At 36.9% G+C, this 21,838-nt stretch overlaps 1 protein-coding gene across 8 annotated transcripts in view; it reads left to right on the top strand.

Annotated features, from left to right (window-relative positions):
* rapgef2b (Rap guanine nucleotide exchange factor 2b) overlaps window positions 1-21,838 on the top strand; it is a 101,371-nt gene that overhangs the window by 44,427 nt on the left and 35,106 nt on the right. For 5 of the 8 annotated variants that reach the window (XM_079892238.1, XM_079892237.1, XM_079892235.1 and 2 more), the window contains exons 5-7: window positions 6,334-6,409; window positions 9,077-9,244; window positions 14,006-14,023. In XM_079892238.1, coding sequence (XP_079748364.1) covers window positions 6,334-6,409; window positions 9,077-9,244; window positions 14,006-14,023 — 262 coding nt within the window. Of the gene's footprint in view, window positions 1-1,686; window positions 2,027-6,333; window positions 6,410-9,076; window positions 9,245-14,005; window positions 14,024-21,838 lie in introns of those variants that run through there. The other 3 variants (XM_079892239.1, XM_079892240.1, XM_079892234.1) reach the window with 3 other exon arrangements.

The following is a 21,838-nucleotide window of genomic DNA, read 5'->3' as shown; positions in this document are numbered from 1 at the left end:
CAACTACCTCTTATGTTTGCGTGTTCACCACATGCAAACAAACTCTAAGGTTGGTTTTCCCATGGACGTGCTTTCAGAGCCTTAACTTTCTTCCCTTCAGTGATATGCATTTACTTCATGAGAATATTATCTGTGACATCTGATAGGTAACTCTGTCGCAGACAATGCTTCCCTGCATGCATCAACATGCCTCATTTGTTGTTCAGCCACAATTTCTCAACTTTGCATACCAATCCCCAGCTACAATCCCCTAGCTGTACAAACCCAGTTTGGTTTGTAGTTGGTGGCTTGTTTGTGCAGTTTAGCTTTTTGTGATTATTTTTGGATTATGAATAGTCCTTTTTGTTTGGTTTACCTATTCAAATTTGAGTATGAATCCAAAATTCTTTTCCTTTACAATCTCCCAGGTAGGGTTGGGAATTGAAAATCGATTCCAGTTCTAGAATCGGATACTTAAGGTCAGGAATCGGATACTTGTATGACATTTACTTCGATTCCTTTTAATGTGATTTTAAACCATTCAAATGCAAGAAGTCTCGCACACTGCTTTCTGTGCTGCACACACATCCAAAACGTGCTCACAGAAAGCCACCTCTCAAAGTACGCAATGCTGAACTGCACTATAATGGACAAATACACACAAAAGTTTAGTTGTATTTATTTGTGCAATTGCAAAAAAATAAATAAAAATTAATTACAGAGTGTTTACTTGTCTTTAATAATGCTTGAAATTTATATTAGGTAGGTTAATATCCCTCTGGGGTCGACAATTTTTGCGCGTTTTGCTGGATTTTCTTCACATAGGAGCAAAATAGACTTAAAATACTCTGTCATTTATGATCATACAGGCATATGAAATATGAAAAATAAACTGTAAAATGTCTACTTTTTTATGTGTCCACTTACAATCGAAGCAAAACATTGTGCTTTTGTAAAATAAAGAACATAAACAGAGTATGATTTCTGCCTCGCCATCTCCGTGAACTTTTTTTCTGGAGCACTTCTCTAAACTTAAACATTTATGTGAATGAGTAGGCAGGATGATTTTCAGATCATTTTGAAGCGACAACATCCATCAGTAACTTAAACCATTTCAGAAACTTACATTTTTAGTTTTTTCAATAACCATGCATAAACATTATTCTCTCAAAAATACAAACATGTTCATACATGTTGCTCACATATTATGGTAGCCCTGTTTGTGCTGAATAGAGTGTAATGACACCTTTGCCATTAATATTTTTATAAGCAACTGAAAAAAGCACAAATATCAGGGCATGTCAAAACATCTCAAGGACCCCTAAGGGTTAATTGTATTTTTAAACCATAGACAAAAGTTCCTTGTGTAAGTGTTCTTTGGCCTGTTGATTTTTGTTCATGGTATTCAGCTAAAATGAAATGTTTTGTAACGAGACTTAGAATAAATGTGAATGATATCCAAGTTTTTTTTTTTTTTTTTTTTTTTTACTTTATTGGAAATGATATTAGGTATCGATAAGAATCGAAATCGATAAGCAGAATTGGAATCGGAATCATTAAAATTCAAACGATTCCCAACTCTTTTCCCAGGTTGCCTTTGATTGTAGTCTCACAAGTCTTAAAAGTCGCAACAGGTCTTGAGTTTAGGTTGAGAGGTCATGATGTTTGTGGGTAGAGGTCAACCACTCCCTCTTGACTCCACAGGAAGTAAGAGGCAGGCAGGAATGTTGGCTTCAGTCGATCACCACTAACTCTCAAGAACGCACATTCCCCAACACACACGCTCTTGTAAGATGAGGCAGTAGACGGAGCTGTCAGAACAGAGTTACTCGCAGCGCAGCATACGTGAAGTTGGATTATCATGTGGCGCTCACGAAATCACGTTTGTGTTTAGTGTGGTAGCAGCGTGTGTGTATGAATATTAAGCAAGAACATTAACAACACATTTGAGGTAGAAGTATGGGACTGAATGCATGATTTTAAAGTAGTCTGGATTGTTTATGGATTTCATTGGACATATTTTGTAACAGCTCTCTCTCTTCTTCAGGTACAGTACGTTTTATTTATTTATTTTTTTACATGTTGTGCTTTATGCTGTATATTAATTGCATTATTAGATCTCTTAAATACATATTTTCTATAAACTTAATTTCCATCAAATAGTTGTCTAAAGGATTTTTTTATTTTATTTTATGCTGTTTTCTATTTATATTATTTAATTTTAGTTTATATTTTATATTATTTTATATTTTATTGAATTTTTAAATTTATTTTATTATAGTTTTTTTTTTTTTTTAACTAATGCAAAATGCAAGTAATCATGCCACAAGTGTCAAGCTTTGTTAATCATGCCTCAAGTGTTTCGGTTCCAGAATTGTATCTAGTAACAGTTCAGGGTTGCTCCTGAAATGCTGTTTGCACTGCTTTATGTTGCCATGTGTCTGCAAGCGCAGATCTGAGAGGCGGCACAGCTGTTTAGCACTCACTGAAGCGTTGCAGTGGAATCCTGTTATTGAATTATCCATTCTACTGTACTTCAGCAGTCCTTAAACCTTCCAATGTACCCCCTTCTCCCCTCTGACTTGCCCACCGACAGCACTTGCATAACAGCTCTTTAATCTTTGCTCGGCTTAATATGGAGAGATGAAAAAGCGGCTTATTTACTTTGGAGACCCCTATGTTCTTTGCTGGGTGGGAGTGCCTGCCGCGTTCGTCACAGAATCACATTCCAGACACCCGGAATGTTGTGTAATATGGAATGTAGGGGCCGACTGGGTGGGCATCACATCTCACCATGAGTTAAATTCCCAAGGAATGTGGCATGAAGGCTGACATTAATATGATTTATTAACAAATGTTTGGTGTTAATATAATTTTTACAGTTTCTTTTTTTTTTTTTTTTGGCTTCTGAGAATAATGATTTCTTTTTAGAGTTTGGAATTTTACAAGCAAGACAGTTTTTTTTTTTTCCACCCTTCTCTTTTCATTTGGTTCTGGTCAAGGCAAATATTTTTCCTATATTCATCTAGAAACATCTAGAAATGCTTCTGTATTCCATTTTTCTGTTCATATTGCATTTTGCGGTTTAAGTTTGACTTGGAATCCCTGATTCTCTCTGTGGTTTCAGATTATAGCCACTGTATGTCATGAACGTTGAATGAAAACACCAAATTTTGAGGTTTTGTATTTGGATAGGAGCCTGCAAGGGAAGTCAAACAGCATTACAACACAGAGGGCTCATTGTGTGTGGTCTTAAGCTAAGAAACAATGCATGTAGATGGAATCCCACCTGTTAGTCTAACTATATTAGCTAGTTACTATATCTGCCAGCTGCGCCTCTACAGTAACCAGTATACAATTAGCTATTCAACAGTAAGTGTAGTGCATTACCCAAAGGCTTGTTGTGACACAAATGTTGGTTCAAGTGTTCACTTGTGTTGAAATTTTGACATAATTCATTAAATGTAATTATAATGTGTCATCTGTTCAGCCATTTTAAGCGCATTTCACTTTTAACCATTTGATCACACAAAACATGGACTAGATTCGATAAGTGGTTGAATAAAAAGGCTAAATTTGATTGACCATTGTAAATACATCGGACTACAAAACAGAGCAATTATTAAATACATTGGCAAATAAAATCAACTAATCACCATTTTTCACAATGGAGAACACACCCAATAATGAATGATGCTTTAACACATGGCATTGTCGTTGTTTTAATTTGTCAATAAAAATCTTATTTATTTAAGTGGTGTTCACTGCAGAGCCATATGACATCCAGCTCCACCTTTCTGGACCTCATGGGTGGAGGAATAGAGTTAAGGGTAAGGTTAGGGTGTGGTTGAACCTTCTAGCTCCAACCATTACGCCCAAATTATGTCCAGATAGGGCGGTTCTAGCAACATACACATTTATACTGTAAGTGCGGTATTCCAGTATTGAGTAGTGGAATACTATAGAAATATTGAGTGAGTGCTCTGTTTGATTATAGCGGAGCATAATAGCCTTGCTTTGTCAGTCACAGTTTTCTGAAGTGTATGTTGAGGTTTTGCTGACCTCTTACACAGCTGAACCGCTGTTTCTCTTTTTACTTGTGTTTGTGTAAGTGTGTGTCAGCTTTTGACCAGAGTGTCACCTGGCAGCTCATTCAGCTGCAAAAAGTGTCTTGCAAGCAGCATTGATGGTAAATTAACAAACCAGATGAAAGGTGAAGTATGCAATATCACAAACAGCATCAAACAGAATTGATATATATAACTCACTGGGTTTTTATGTCAGACCCAGATAGGGTGCTTAAAGTAGTGCCCCCCCCCCCCCCCCCTTTTTTTTTTTTTACCTTTCATGTATTGTGCAATATAGCTGTTTGTGAAATGCAAAGGTCTGCAAAGTTTTAAAGATCTAAGTGCACGACAAATAAAGTCTCTTAAAAGAAAGAATCGATTCTGAACTGCCGAGATGAGTTGTCTGCAATTTCAGTTTCTCTTCCTTTTATATACCTATGTAACAATGTAATATTTGCATAAAGCTAGCCTATGGTCTTCATTGACTGCCTGCGAACAACGTCTACTTTTACCCGCCCTCAAACACCAAACACTTGTAGTTGCAGCTGAGGCCCAGAAGAGTTTGGTTCGTGTTGTCGACATGTCGAGAAGATGCTGTTTTCAGCACTGCAAATCCACTTTGCATGAACTTTAAAAGGATGAGGACTTGCGCTGGAATTGATAAGTGTATCAAGTGCTGAGGAAGCCTCCGGTGCTGAAATTCAAATATGTTAAAAGGCGTTTCGTTTCCGATGCGCTGTAAGTGGTAGACCAAACAGACTGAGACCATTATGACCAACCAGAGCAGAGTAAGCTCTCAAAAAGGAGGGGTTTAGAGAGACTGATGCTGCGTCCCAATTCGCATACTATCCGTCTTAAATTGTATTTTAAATTAGAATTAGTGTGTTCCAAATAATAGTATGTTGAAATAAGAATTCCAAATATACCTGGTCTACTTTTTCTTTTTCTAGAGTCCAAAGATTAGAACTACAAACAAATAAAAAGCATTAAAAACTAAAAAAAACATGACGGATGTTCGAGTCCTACGGTGAAGTAGAGAGGTTTGGGTGAAGGGGTTTGAGTGATTTAATTATTAGTTTCTAACCTGACGAAAAGATATTTATTCAATGTTATCCACATTATATTTCATCTGCAACAGCATTGTGAACTTTTGTAAAGATACGTTTGGTCAATAACTTTTAAATGCATTATGCAATCATTATGCAAATTGCAAACACATGAGGAGAGTCTTCGCATGAAAGACCCACGACTGGCAGATCAACGTGCTACTATATTTCTCTCCGAAACAGTAGGAAATGAAATACAATAATTGTGCAGGATTTTAACTGTGACAAGATGATTGAAAGGGCAGTTTAAACGGTGACAAGATGAACGTAACTAAGTGACAGAGCTGTCAGTTAAAGATGCAATTATGATGAAGTAGTATGTCCCAAAGCTTTCCTACTATTCTGCTACACTCTCAAAAGTATGTACTTTTTCTTCTCAAAAACAGTACATAGTTTTAGGGCATAGTATAAATATGCGAATCGGGATGCAGCGTGCATCTTGGAAAGTACCGTTTTCTAACTCTATGAGATAATTTAGTTTTTTTGATTGTTGGATGCATGTAAACCTGTTGTTGGAGACCTCCAAAACAAAATTAGGAACCTTTAAAATAGCATAATAGGGGCACTTTAAACAAACAGATTACAGGTTATTTTTGGTGCCACTATAGGCACGTTACCTTCAATCAATTTTATAAAATATTAATTTAATTAAATAAAAAATATATATTATATTTTATTTGTTGTTATTTTTTGTCTTTTTCCTATTTATTTTATTTTTGCTTTTTTTCCCTATTTATTCTATTGTTTAAATTATTTTGCCTTTTTCATAATTTAGTGTATTGATGACAGGAAATTATTGTGTGAAGAAGAGGGATTGGGTTAAATTAAAAAAAAATCTGCGTATTTACCTTTATCCTGCATGGAACTCCACCTCACGTTTCCATGGTCCCCCTCTTAAATTTTCAAAAGAGTTTTTTGTGTTGCTGCTCACACACTCCATCACTTTGCACTGTACTTCTTTCATGAGGCCATGATGTCATCCGGTGGACTTTTCCAGTATGGTCGTACTTTCTTTCCCAGTGGAGCCTCACTGCCCAGGCCAGGAACACTGCCACATGTGTGTGGATATGTGTTCCTCTGGCTCGGATTCTAAGCACGCTTTCATTCCCACAGAATCTTAGGATTCCATAATTGGTTAAGCGGTATATAACCTTTCTGTCTCTCCTGTTCTTCTCCTCTAGCTTTGGGAAGAGGTCTGCTGGGAGTTTACGTCGTGGATGCGAGTGCATCGTTCTGGAGCCATCCGAGATGATTGTGGTGAGTAATCATAGACCAGATAATCATCTTAACCTAATACTCTTACTAATCACACTGCATAATTGCAGTTTTGTGCTGCAGTTTCATTCCTCTTCCCCAATGGTTCACACAGTGTGCTACGCTTACCCCCAGGGGTACATACAAGGTCAGATTTGACATTACACAGGCCAAAAACAATTGGCTAAAAACAATTTTCAAAGAAAATGTGCTGATTCTAATTAGGAATGGGTCACAATGGTCGACCAGCTGTCCAAGATGGTCTTATTTTTTATGCTAGATGTTAGGATTTTGAAGCTTTAATTAGCATATTGCTTGATCATTGAGACAGATTGCACACTAAAGCATTCTGAAAAGTTAAACATGTCTTGTGTATATGCCCCCTTCAAGGGATAGGTTAACCTAAAATTAGCCTTATTTCACAAGGTTTTGTGACTATAAGTACTTTAATTCAGTGTATTTTTGCCATCATTAGCTATACATATTATTTACATTTTTAATGAATTCAAATTCTTAGTATTCAATATTTAAAAATTGGGGAAAATAAAGTGGCTGTCTGAACACAAGCTACAACTCTTAGTGTAGACTGTTTAGGGACAACGATGTTATACAGTATTTGTTTATATATAATATTTGTATAAGGGGAGCAATTTAGTTTTGTGTGGTCTAGTTTTATTTTGCATCAGGTGAGTCAGACTAAAGTTAAGTTTGGGAACCACTGCTCTAATCATAAATGTCATAAAAATTGGTTGGTTTGAATTCGGCATTTTGCTTACATTTTACCACAAGCAAATTGCCCACTGCGGGTAATTTTCAACATGGCCTCCATTTGATGCTCTTGCCATGCCAAAAAAATGATTATATTTAGGAACCCGGGCACTTCCATGCGCTCTAATATATTCCATATTCACTTCATGATGTATGTTCACAAGTACAGAAAGACCCCCCTATCTGCATTTGCAGCCTCGGATTTGGTTAAGCTCATGGAAATGCGCCTACATTTGACTACAACTCAATAGGCTTCTGTGTGTTTCTTCATGTTGAGTGCACTACTGTTCAAAAGTTTGGAGTCAGTAAGATTTTTTTAAAGAAAGTAATACTTTAATTTAGCAAAGATGCATTATTTTGATCAAAAGGGACAGTGAAGACATTGATAATGTTGTTCTCTTGAACATTCTTTCATGAAAGAATCCCAAAAATAGTATCACAATATTTTTCCAGACAGCCCGCCTCGGTGAGTATACTCATAAACACAGTCGCTTATGTGAATGTAAACAATTGAGAAAGAAAATGGATATGTATCATTATATTGGATCCGTGCGTTTGGTCTTAAAGTGACAGCAGCCTAATATTCCTGCTGCTCTCTGTGTCATTAATCTTAATTAAAAAAAAAAATACAAAAAAACAAAATCACTTTTGTAGCTTTAACAAAGATTAATTACTTTTAATTTATACAGTGAAGACTATGCAGTTTTATTTTCTGTGCATTACTGTTAGAATTACCTAAAAATGTAAAGCACTGCTTATTTCATTTTTATCTTTGTTCCATTGTATTTACCTATGAATGTAATTTGTTTATTATTTTCTATGCAGATTCACTGCCCTAGAAAATCACCCCAATCATTCTAGAATGATTAATTCTTTCCAAATAGAGCTATTCAAGTCATCTGGTGAAATTGTATTTATATCACAATATATATCGCAGAAAAACTAAACATCGCCCTTTTTTTTCAATATCGTGCAGCCCTTGTAGAGTGTGTATATATGTAGCTCAACCCATAGAGCATGATGCTAGCAACATCAAGGTCACTGGTTGCATTCCCAGGGAATGCATGTACTGTAGAAGTTTAAAAGCATCTGCCAAATGCATAAGCATAATCTTCGGTTTGGGCGATGGCAACTGTCCTCGACAGTTGATTGTGCCCTCGTTGGGTATCTCATCTGTTATTATCGGCCAATGCTGCCCTGTAATTACGGGCTGAGGCAGGATATAGATACTGCACTCTCACTTGCTCACACCGCCCAATATATTCCCACTGCTTCGCGCTCTCCGGCAGTTGCCATAGCAGCGGTTGGTACGGTAGCGAGAGATTTGATGTGTAATCCCAAAGGCAGAGTGGGTGTGAAATCTGAGGCTGCAGCAAAATAAGGCAGAGGGATAATCATGTCACTTTTCATGGCATAATGTCACAGTGGCCGGCCAGTTTTATATGCAACTTATATCCTTAATGTGTATGATGATGCCACACTCATTTACTGTCGTTCAAAGACCTGCCATGGACAGTTTACACCCCTTCAATGACATTTCCTGGTGCCACAGCAAAGATGGTGAATAAACAGTGATCTGGAATATGCATTGTTTAATTATTGCCATTTGAACTAATTTCTAGTTCAATGCCATAGAAAGCGCATAACATGCACAATTCACCACTGAAAGACCCTCGCAAGCTGCTGCTTTGAAACTACATCTCCCTTTTTCTACCTTTCTGTCTGTTGTACGCCTCTCTTTGACGTAGGCGTTTGAGGCTCAGCCCACACGCGCACACACACACACAGGTTCGCACACCCACTGCTATTTTTACACAGCGCCAGTATGAGGGGCGGGAGGGGATGTGGGGGGGTGGGGTGGGGAGACAGAGAGTCTCACTCAAATCTCTCCTCCGTTTGCAGGTGGACTATATGGATGAGAATGAGGAGTATTTCCAGCGGCAGGCATCGCACCGACAGTCCCGCCGAAGGTTTCGCAAGATCAACCAGAAGGGCGAGCGGCAGACCATCATTGACACCGTAGACCCCTATCCCGCCGGCAAGCCGCCCGTAGCGCGGGGATACCATACGGTCAGTCGTATGCTTTAACTTCACCTGTACAGCCTCTCTTTTGCCCCTCCCCCTGTATGACTGTTGGCGTTCCTGTTCCTCTCCTGTCTGGCTTAGCTTTCGTGTTTGTTTACATGCTGGTAAATGTGTCATTGCAAATGCTTGTTTTTTCTCTATACATAGGGATGGGCAGTATGATCAAAATCAGTTTCAGTATCAGTGATTTTAGATTGTGGTAATGGTATATATCATAGTATATTAATTTGTATTTTTTTTTTTTTTTTTTTTTTTTGGGATAATCCAGTGAATAAAGTTTTTGGGATAAAAATAGTTTTATTTGGATGCAAACAATCACCAGTGCACTACAGCTTCACATTTTATGAACTACATTTAGTTATTCTACAAATATTCACACATTTTTATACCATAGCCAGTTCAGTGCGTCAGGTAAATATCAAAATGTTCCTCTCACAAAAGTAACACCACAGGGATATTATGTAAAGCTTTAGGTTTCTGGAAGTCTGATGGCACTCTTTTTGGTAACAATAACCACTTCTCTTTCCTCATATTACAAATGTGGAAGTAACAAGGTTTCTGTCTATGAACTTCTCTCTGCTAATATATTTGCGTTTGGTCTGCTGTTACTGTAAGAATCTGTTAATTTAGCTAGTGCTGCCCCAATCTCATGGGGTTGTGTTCAGTTATTTGTTTTATCTTCTGCCTTAAAGGAATATTTTGGGTTAAAACAACTTAAGTTCTATTGACTGCGTCTGTGACAGTTTTACCACCCTCAGTTTGCAAAAAGGAACAGATAATGTATTTACTTGCAATGCACTTACAGTGGAAGCTAACAAGTGTGTAGAACTGCAGATATTACTCTTTTCACATGGTGTTTATTACTATATACACTAGGCATTGTATGCATTTCGGATGCAGCCAATGACAAGCTCCAAACTGGTTTACCAGAAACTTCCTCGGTCTGCCATTATTTGGTCAAACTCATAACTCCACCCCCAAACTTGTACCATTGGTTGAGCCAATGTTGCGGTGTTAGACTGGTCAGGATTCTCAAACAAACAGTGTAACAGAGACAAAGTAATATTTATGCTTTACATATAGTTGTCTATACATATTAAGCAGAGAAGGAGAAGTTATTGTAGCATAGAGAAAATGAACGCTTAAAACCAAAGCTAAAGCAAACTCGCACATTATCTTAAGAGGCCATGGAGAGAGGCTAGCTTCAGATCGAATAAACAGAGTTCAGGTTTAAAATGGGTGCTAGCTCATTATAACGTAAAAATAGGCAGTGCAATTTTCAGAAGCTTTCTTCTGCTCATTACTGCTGCTTTGAGCAGTACAATAGGAATAGCATCTTTGTTCAAATGTGTTTTAAATCTCACCCTTCTATTCTCTCTTACTTTTGGATCATTCCCTCAGTTTCTTAAATGTTCTTTTGCAGCAAATCACATTGTTTGTGCCTGTATGTGCAAGATGCCTTACTTTTTTTGTAGTTTCCATTATAATCGCTCATTTTACTTGTGCCGTGGTGGCTGTTATATGGTCTCTCTGTAGGTGTTCTGCCTATGTGTCCACTGTCAGTATGTCGTGTTGGCTTACGATGTGCTGGTGTTTTATGCGCTCAATCCCCACTGTGCTCTGGGCAGGCTGAAGTGAGAATCCACTGCACTGCTACCATCTGGATGTGTGATATACAACATCATCAAGCCCAAGCCGAGTAGAGGAAAGAGACAGAGCAGAGAGAAAGGGAAAACATTATATATACTGTAGATGTATTTACATTTGTTTAGATCAGATATTGGGTTCAGATATCCAATAAATTAGTTGTCAACTGTAATGGCTCTTTCAGTAGTTAATTCTTAAAATGATCACATATGCAAGATTATGGAGAAACTGTGGCGAGCAGGACGACACCTGCGCGACGCACCGGCCTCGTATCTCTCGAACGGTGGCATAAAGGAGCGATGACAGTGAAGAGCAAGAGAGGACAGGCCTGGACTTAGGTTGTAGTTTTGATGTTTTATTATGTGACAGCAGTCGTCCGTGAGGGGCTGCTGTCTTTTACTTTCGTTTTGTTGTTGATTTATTTTATTTCATTAAAGTCTTTAAATGTTCGCCGGCTCCTTCCCATAACAACGAAATACGTTACACAGATGTAACTACATTGTTGGCTGGCACACATTTTTGAGGCTTTTTGAAGTTGAAGACGGGTTTACCCTCAAAAGCATGTCATTATATATCAATGCTACCACTTCTTTTAGCAAATTTATCATTATTTGCTGTTACATTACATTAACCATCATTTAAGTATTGGCAAGATTTTGAAAATGGCTTGATTTATTTTAATTTATATTATTTTATTTTGTTGACATGACAGATTACAAAGGCGTACATTTATTTTATTTTAAATTTTATATTCATTTATTAATAAAAAAAAAAATCTTTGGAGTAACATGCACTGATGAATCATTCACAATAAGAAGGAACATTTATATACAGTAGGAAGTTATTCAGGTCAGTTTTGAGTTTGTGGTCATTTTAAAGGATGGATGCCACGTTGATAGCAGGTTGTAAGGAGAACAGGGCATTTTTTTATGTCTTCGGCACCTAAAGAGAACAAAAAACAGGGTTGTATTTTATTCTACTAAATCTCCAGAAGATTTGACAGTGGCGCTCTGCTTTCATAACGCTTTGGGCATTCATCTTGGAAATTTTTGACACCGATGTTTCATGGAGGTTCAAAGCTGGACCAACACGTAGACACATTCCTGATTTTTCTCCCCCAATTCTACTGCAGTTCATTCCCAGCATTCCTCCAATTCCCCTAGGAGAGAAGCCAGTGTTCCCTCAGCTTGTTTGCAAATTCTTGTTTTGTTTGGTACAACAAAATACGTCAAGCATCATTGAGCTAAATTGTTTTTCCCTTGAGATACATTAGAACGGGACACCAAAATTATTCCCACCATTGTATCTACTCAGCTGCACAGTTTTCCCCAAACAACTCCCTTTTTGTTGTTATGGTCCGTGGGAAGAGATTTGGACCGTGTTTTTGTTCTCAGATCAGTGGTAGCAGGCTAAGAAAGTTCACAGTAGTGTCTTCAAGAGGGACCTCAGCGCATGGGATGTTAAGCTGACGGGTGTTCCAGCTAATCTGTGAGTTTTTGAGAGTGCCTCCACGGTGGGATTTCCATACTCAGACATAGCCGAAGGTGAAAATTCCCTTCCCAAACATTACATCATGTAACAGGCTTAAGTATCTCACGTAACCTTATAGAGACTCTCTGACTTGCATTAATTTGATTCAATTTCTGGCACCAGAGTGAAATAATTGTACTCTGTGCTGCCCGCCTCACACAGTTGAACTCGTCTCTAAGCTTCTCTGCCCTAGACATAATTCATATTTGTCATACTGTATTTGGAGGCATCTTGTAGATGCGTAATAATTCAAAACTGCTTGGAGCCACATCATGAGGTATAGTTCATTCATCTCAGTGATGTTAGTGGACGTACCACAATCCTTCTCCAGTCATTTAAGCAAAATCTTTGACTATCAGTCAGTCTATTCCACACCAAAACAGGATGTTTATGATGTTTTTCACTATTAATCTATATAATATACACTATTATAATATAGCTTATTATACAGCCCAATTTAAATTTTCATAGCATTTATTTTATTTTTCATAATTTAGTGTAGTGATGATAATGATTTCATGAAAAAGAGGGAACTGTAATTTGATAATTTTTTGCTAAAATACTATTTGTGGCATTTTTGTGTTGTTTTGCAGTAAGAACCCAGCAATACGTAAGCAATTGTGTATTATTATTATTATTTTTTTCTTTTATTTTTTTGCTGAAAATCACAGGTTATCACAGATACTGAGGGAATTTGTTGAATTTACTCTCGTATCACACTTACATTTGTGTACATGAAATCGAAATTGTAGTTTAGGCTTTTAGTTCATAGTTTTGAGATCATCTGTATACTTACAATAAAAAAAAAAGTTTTTTTTCTATCTCCATCTAGTGTAGCAAATACTAAAAGATGGTTCAAAACTGTATTGAAAACAAATGCTTATTTGCTTTTTTTTTTTTATGGAAAAAAAAAACAACCCTACCCAGTTTTCCGTTTTCAATAGGAGGGAAAAAACCTGCTCTTGTCAAGCCATTTCATTCAATCTTTAAATAAAATTAGATTGTCTTTCAATAGTGACTTTAAGACTAGCGAACAGTGAATGCCTTGTTTTTGGCTCACACTGGGTACCATTTTGTCTTTCTATAAATCTGTCTTTTCCCCTTCCTCTCCAGTACTGTGGTGCAGCTGGTCTTTAATGATCATGAGACCCTTGTTCAGTCAATGAATACCAGGTTTTTTTTGGTTTTTTTTTTGTTTTGCGACTCTTAGTTTGCTGATCATTGCATTTCAGTTGTTCAATAACTAAATGACCTCCCATCTTTTGTATTTGGTTGCATAATTTTCTGTTCACCTGAAGTGTCCGCGTTCCTTATTTTAGCTTTGTGGCTTTTTATTTCAGCATCCGCCTCATGTTTCTCGGCTGTGTGTGTATGTGTGTGTGCACTACCCTCTGTTGTTTTTTGATAGCGTCTGAGCTTTTATAAAGGATGTGTCCCTCTCTTCTTCCCGTAGTATGACTTGCAAAGTGCTTAACAGGGTTTCTCTGAGCCTGCTCTGTTCCTCAATAACCCAGGCTGGTAATAACTCTCCTCTTCTCTGCTTCTCTCCTCATACTGGCTCCTCCACAGGAATGCGTTAAGGCTCAGGTATCGTACATATTCACTGTTTCTGTTTCTCTGTGTGTCATTTCCTGCAGCTGTGATTTATATGTATGTGTGGGTTATATACTGTTTGTGTGTGTGATGAGAGTTTATGACCTTGTGACCGAAGCAATAAGGATTATTTGTGTAAATGTGTCTTGTGTGTATTTATGTTGCCAAATTAATGTTTGGTCCAACAATGATTTAAAGTGGGTGAGTCTATACTGCAAGCTTCCAGGTTACACTCTGAGATTGCCTATGTTTTACGTTTTTTTGAGTGCCACTTGCTGCTAGTGTTCCTGGGGCATTGCTATGCTATACTGTCAATGTGTTAAACAGTTGCAACGGTGTTCTGATTGACTGCTTGGTGGTTGCTTACTGGACCAAGTCAAAAGTCTCTGTAATCTTCTGGTTTCTAGATATGGTTTGGGTACCTCATTGTTTTTTGTTTGTTTTTTGTTTTGTTTTTATCCTGGCCAGCGAAAATAATAATTTTATTAATTTAAGCCTGTAATAGTATACCTTTCTCCAATAAGCTGCACAGTTAATACATTGGACATCAAGCGACGACCCAGAACAGTAACTAAACTAAATTTTATATTTATTTTGGAAACAAATCCTTAAAACTTATTGTAAAATTCTTTATAATATAATATAATATAATATAATATAATATAATATAATATAATATAATCCACGGCAAACAACGTGGAGGCAAAGAACTGGCCGACGTGAAGCAGAGGGTCGTTGTCTCCGCGAAGTGCATTAAAATTGTTTAATTGCAGGCTGCAGTGCAATATATGACTGGAAGGGTAAAACTGACGGTTATTTCCACAGTTACGTCTTATTAGATCTAGCATTCTACCCGCTTTGAATCAGACACAGAGATTGTGCGAAAGATTACATTTATTTGAATGTATGAATTATAGCATTTATTTGAATTAATTATTGAGAGAGAGATGCGTATCTGCGTCTGTTTAGCATCTCTCTGTCTATTAACAATAAAGCTGTGTTTAATTACTTCAAAAATAGCAATGTAACCCCTTCGTTGCAGAGAAACATGATGAAGCGATTCAGTAGCGAAGCTTTTACTAAAAGTCGCCGGGCTACATGTGTTGAAAACAAGTTTCTGCGCTGCTGAATGTTTGTTGTGTGTGCACAGCGCGATCTCCGCTCTCTGTGTGCAAGTGACGTGTGTGTGTGTGTGTGCGCGCTTCAATGAAAACAGCGCATTAATATAGAACAGTGATTAAACTGACTTGGAGCTACCTGTGCATTAAAAGGTTTTATTGCACACCTTCCAGCCAATCAGAATCGAGTATTCAGACCATAATATAATATAATATAATATAATATAATATAATATAATATAATATAATATAATATAATATAATATAATATAAAAATGTATATAATATAAGATTTTATATAAATATATTTATTAATTATAGGCCCAATAATATGCAAAATGGATGATAATAATAATAACATGACATAGTCTGAATTGGACACTGACTGTTTTGTGAAAAACAACAACAGATGCATGAAGTACCAAGTACTGATTAAACAAACTCTGGGCCTAATATTATATTGGTTTTAGCTATTTTACTGTTTTACCATTTCAATTATTAGCCATATGCCAAAAAATCATGCTTTTGACAACAATAACCAAAGATTAGTTTGAACCATTTGATTCTGATTTGATTTACTTTGCTATCCTAACTATGCACAATTAAATGTTCAATTATTTTTTATTATTTGCCTTGTCTGTCCCATTGTTTATGTAAAACAACAACAGCAATTTAGGATTTAGTAGCTAGGCTTATTTTGCTGCGCTAGCAGACTCAAACAAGGGTGCATGTAAGATTTTTGTGTGTTAATGTGTTTTAGCGTGTTATTTGACGCCCTAGGCCTGATGAGGGCTGCTGATGGGTAGACTTTGCTACCGCTGAGCTGATACTTGTTTTGTCGTAATTAGATTCAGTGAGGAGTGAAACAAAGCGATTGGGAGATGGAAAGTGTGATCGTGTGCGTTAGAGAGTGGAAAGGAGTGCGAGAGGGAGTCTTGTCAGGTGTTCTTGTGAAGAGTCGGCTCTATTTTTAGAGCTGTCCTCAGTGATGGCTGCTGCTGCAGTATACGGCATCACAGAGACACAAAAGGCCTGCACTTAAAACGATTTATACCACTGTAAACTCACAGACACATGCAAAGCTATTGTATGGCTTCAGAAGACTTGGAATAAAGTGCACACGTCATATCTGTTATGGCCCTCAGGGTTTTATACTGTCACATATATTGTATCGCTGTGGAGAAATATCACTAAACATGCTTTGTTTTCTTCATGTTTGCAGCACAACACTGCAGAAAGAAAATGATTTGTATTTCTGTCCTGCTGAACTTCTCATTAGCATAAACAACAGTTGACTGTTATGACACCAGCTCCGTCATTGCTGTTATGACAGTTATGATGGAGCTGATGGTTTAAGCCACACGGACGTTTCAAATGATAACAGCGGGGCGTCGGGTCCAGATGGACGGCTATCTGCCAGGAGCAGTGTACCTTGCAGAAACCTTGCAGTCCTTTGATCTCGCTGTCTTTTTATCCCTCTTTTCTCTCATGCTCATATTCAGTCTTCAGCAGTTTTGTTGTAGATTACCATGCATACATGGTAATAGAGGTTAAACCAGTGTCACATCCAGTGACCTTTCAGGGTTGCGCTTTAACTTTTACACCTGGAACTTTCTTTCTCCAGAGCAAACAGCTTCAACTTTGCCCTGTTATGACTAGAGTTGTGAATCAAGAGTCATATTTAGATTCATACAGGTAAGTGCTGGAGGCAGTTGTTTTTTGTGATGTTCTGGTCTGTTAAAGGGTCTTGAATTTTTTACTTCTTTTTTTTCTATTGCATTGTCCTCACTATTTGCACGCAACAATCATGCAACACACGGCCATTGTAGTCAGATTAGTCAACAATTTTTTTTTCACATTTTTTTTTTAATGAAATCATCAAAAAGGCTAACAAATTATTCTCAAATTCACGAGTTATCGGTTTGAACCAGTCAATAAGACTCACTGAATCGTAGTGATTCTTTACCTACTAACTGAACTGCACATCATGGCTTTCATCATTTTTTTATTTTTAACTAGAATTTATTTGAGACTTGTTACTGTGCTTTGTGTATGCATGTTTTGTAAGACTAAAACCAGCATTACTGACTGGTTGTTCATTTAGGGAACTTATGTATATTTTGAACTGAGTTTTGTTTTCATAAAGGATACTTAGTGGTATTGTTTATTATCTAGCAAGGTCCTTTTTTTGGCAGGCAAGGGAAGAGTAGCTTTGTTAAATGACTAAAAGAATCATTCATTGAATCAAATCTAAACCAGAATCTTTAATTCCTTATGATCCCTATACCTAATTGTGACACATTTTTGCTTTCTTTTAATGTTGGCACATGCTTACAGTAATTTATTATTTTGATGAGCCCAGATTCTCCCAGTGTTTTATTTAAAATAGACTCATTATACATGAAATATTAATAATTCATATGTGTGCCATAGTTCTGATGTGTGCATGTTGTAGTAATATCTCATCAGAATGCAGTTGCTCTACTTCTGGAAGAAGGAAAAACACACTTCCTTCTTTGGGTGCTGTTACATTGACCCTTCATGCCCTCCATAATTACCAGAACGCCACATCTCACTTCACCATTGTTTTTAGACCAGCAACTCTTCCTCCTGCCTTTCTTTCCTTAAGAAATCCACTTCAGCACTCTCGCTCTAGTAGGAAATCCTCTTCCTGCATTTGTGTTTTGACAGGAAGCGTGCAGGATTGGAAGTGCACTCGTGGATACTTTGAACCTTGACAGGCGGTGTGAGAATCAAGCATCTCTTATGAGCAAGCGGAGGCACTTTCTCTTCCTCCACAGGATTGAACACCTATGTTGTCTATAGCATTGATCTTTAATTAGTCCCATGCTAAACATATCGCCCCAAGACATATCAGTTCTGCTTAGCCACATGCTAAGACACTAAAACACTGCTTTTTTCGCCAATAAGCTACACATGACTACTTGGGATGCAACCACTTGTAAAAGCATTTTAATGTCTTTAGACTTTTATGTGTTAAAAAGTTGAAAGATAACTGTAGCCATTACACATAATCATAATATTCATATTATAAAACAAATTCTAGGTAATGTTCTTTAAAAGGTTCATTCATAGCCATAAGCCAGTTGCATTTATTAATATTAATAAAATTCTTCCGCCAAGTAATAATTCATTAGCCTAACGGTCAGCTGTTTATGGGTGCCAGGCAACAGAGGTATTTAAATATGGAATCTGTGCATTTATCAGCATTTTACAACAGCTTTAAACACTGCTCATTGCTTCACTATATACTATACTGCTGTTTTATAGAAATGTTTGAATCATTTTTAATAGCTGATATACATCATAATTTAAATACATTGTACTGTTTAGCAAAATAGCAACTATAAACGACATGCAGTAGCAGGCTACTAAATTGCATTACTGAACTGAAGAGTTGTGTATTGTGAAAATGAATGTTAATTAATCTAATTATTAATTGATCATAATGCTGTTTGGAACCACTTTGTCCTGCTTAACCAACCCCCTTTAGCCCATTGTTAATGCATGGCAAGTGTTGGTTTATTTTTTTTAATAACGTATAGGTCATTTGAATTTGCTCTCCTCGTAGTATAAAGGCAGTGGCCCTTATTGTTATGCAAGCAATGTTCTCTGTCTACGATCTTAACCAGCCCTAACACTGCATGTTAATTACTGTGCAAGTCATTTAGATGATTCCTACATTACTATAGACATTTGAATGTAATGAAACAGATTAATTGAGGTATTAGTTGGACTGTGTCTTACATCACAGTATAATTAAGTTTATATCATAAATATAATATTTATGTCACAATATTATTATTGAGTTTATATTATGGTTTATATTGGCCTATTTTTGGCCTATAAATAGTTTACGGATGGTATTTCATCTAATTAGATTTTTTTTGGGTGCAATTTAATGGACACAGATCAAAACCAGATTCTCTTCTAAAGAGTAGCAAGTTCTACCTCGTCTTGACTTGTTCGGAACACATTTTGCTTTGTATTTTTCTTTGCTCCATGTTTATTCACCATGCTCATGTGTAACCCACTGTAGCCATGTAATAATATCTACCACAGTATAAACAAAACATTTACAAAGCAGCTCTATTCTATTATCCTTAACTATATTAGATTTTAGTTCAAAATTAGTGTTTTGCATTTGCTTGTCACAGTTGCAAGAAGCTTTCTTCATTGTCACATTGTACTTGTGGCCCATGAGTGCAGTCTAGCTCTTCTGTACTCAAATTTTGAAAAAGATTTGGCTTGAATGGAATGATCCGGAAGAGCTTCAGTCGATGTTAATCCTATCTGTCTGTCTGTCTCTCTCTCTCTCCCACTTCCTCTCATTTCCTCTGCATCCGACTCCCTTGAGTATAGACTGAAGAGGGATCTTTGACAGTTGTGCTGTTTTCAGCAGTAGAGGGATAACAGTAGCTTTTCAAAAGGAGCTAATATCTCAATTTGTATTCTGAAATGCCTCGGAGCTTTGTAAGAAGCATGACATATTTTGCCTACATCATCACTTCTCTAAACTGCTTGGTTTTCCTTTTTTATGGATTGTTAATTGACCAAAACCTTCATCGATAACGTTAATAAACCACAATTTCATATTATTGCATGGCTTAATGTATTGACCTTTGATTGGCCTTGTGCTAAACAAAGTACTATTAATGAGAAACTATAACTGATGTCGTTTGAAGGAACTTGGATGGCATAACTAGTGATAGCCATTATATCAGCAGATAATTGGTTATGTCAAAATGATCAGCATCAGGTTCTTAATGCATAAATGCTTTCTACTCACTCACTCACTCACTCACTCACTCACTCACAGTGTATATATACAGTATTTATATGTATTATGTAATACTACTTAAAATTCACTACATATATGTATATACACACACACACATATATATACACACTATATGTTTTAAATAGTTTAAATGTAATAATTTTAAGTAGTAAATGTTCTATTTTCAGGTATTTTTGTACTGAATTTTAATTATTTAATTATTTAAATATTATATAATATATGTGTGTGTGTGTGTGTATATATATATATATATATATATATATATATATATATATATATATATATATATATATATATAGGTGTGTATATGTTGGGAATTTTGAGTAGTATTGCAGAATTGTATTTATTATTATTATTATTATTATTTTTTATTATTTGTATAATACAGTTTAAACTAATGTCTAATATTGTGCTCAACTTTGATCCCTAGACATCTGTATATGCGCCAGCCTTTTAAAAAAAACATCCATTGATCACTAAACATAACCGCTGGATTGTAATGTACAATAATCTAAAAACCTATTTGCTCACTCACTTCTTCAAACAGATTTCTTGTGTCTTCATGGACTTGGACTGTCTTTGTTGCTTCACATGAAGCAGAGGCTGCTTGACCCAATCTCAACCTTTTCTATAATGAGAATCTATTGTTCCTGAAATGTGCTTTGGGTGATGCTGAGCCGTCCCTTGATGTGACCCTGTTACCGCGGTGACGTAATGCTCGGTTTTCCTATGATGATTGGTGGTTACTCTAACGACGGGACGTGGCAGCACCTGAGCTTGTTTTTGTCAGGCATTACATCATCGGGGATGATGTCATCAGGGGGTTGTTTTGGTCCCCTTGCATATCTGGAAGCCGTCCAAAATTTCACTCGCTAATGCCTATCTGTATCTTCACGCCCACACCGCTTTTGTAAGCACAGACCATAAACATGCAAGCTGGCTGTTTCTGTTTGATACGGTAGCTAAATGCTTATGTCTAAGGATAAACGCTAAAAGCCTTCACAATGTTTTTAACATATAATTGGCATTTCATTGCATTAAATTGACATGAAGCCTTTGATGCAACCATTAACAACACACATTTTCATGAAAATATATTCCTTTAATTTTGACTAAATTGTTTTAGCCAATATATTATGGATTTATAAAGATTGTTTTTATTTACTATTTATGTTTTTATCTACATCGTATTGCCTTTCCGTCAGTCAGACTTATGTAGTTATACAGAGTAGATTTCTGATATAAAATGTGTCAGACATTAGCAAATTGAAATTTGCATAAGTCATCTGATTGGCTGTCTGTTGGCCTGCTGCCCTGCTTGCATGCATTGTTCATATTTTTCTTTGTTATTCAAATTCTAATTATCATATAGTGTCAGTCCAGGGCACAGCTAGATATCACAGCTCACCTCTCTGTGGAACAATAAGCGCTTTATATCAAATGGACTGATTACTGATTGATTGAATGATAACATTTATTGTATGTCTTTATTTTGACTGACAGAAAAAGAGATGGACCTTTAGGGAAGTGTGTGTGTGTGTGTGAGAGGGGTGAGCTCACTTCCGTCATCACAAAGCTAAAGGGTCGTGTGTGGGCGGGGCCGTCAGTCGCCCAGAGGGGTAACTGGAGCGTTGTGTGTGTGTGTGTTTGGTGGGGGGTGGGGAGTGAATTGGCAGCGTTGTCATAGTAACAAGGAGGATGTCAGAGAGCCATGTGCTCTGCGCTTCTGTCGTCTGCTACCGACTTCCATCTCTCTGTCTATTTTTCTTCCTCTCCAGCCTTCTCTCACACTCTCCCGCCCAAACCGACCAGGAAATGGCTCTCCTCCGTGGTTGCCATGCCAACTGCCTGCAGCCCTGGTGGTGAGCG

The sequence above is a fragment of the Squalius cephalus genome (genome assembly GCF_949319135.1).
Source record: "Squalius cephalus genome assembly, chromosome: 14".
In the NCBI taxonomy this organism is placed as follows: Eukaryota; Metazoa; Chordata; class Actinopteri; order Cypriniformes; family Leuciscidae; genus Squalius; species Squalius cephalus.
The sequence above is the reverse complement of the archived record's forward strand: the minus strand, read 5'-3'. Positions and strand labels throughout refer to the sequence as shown.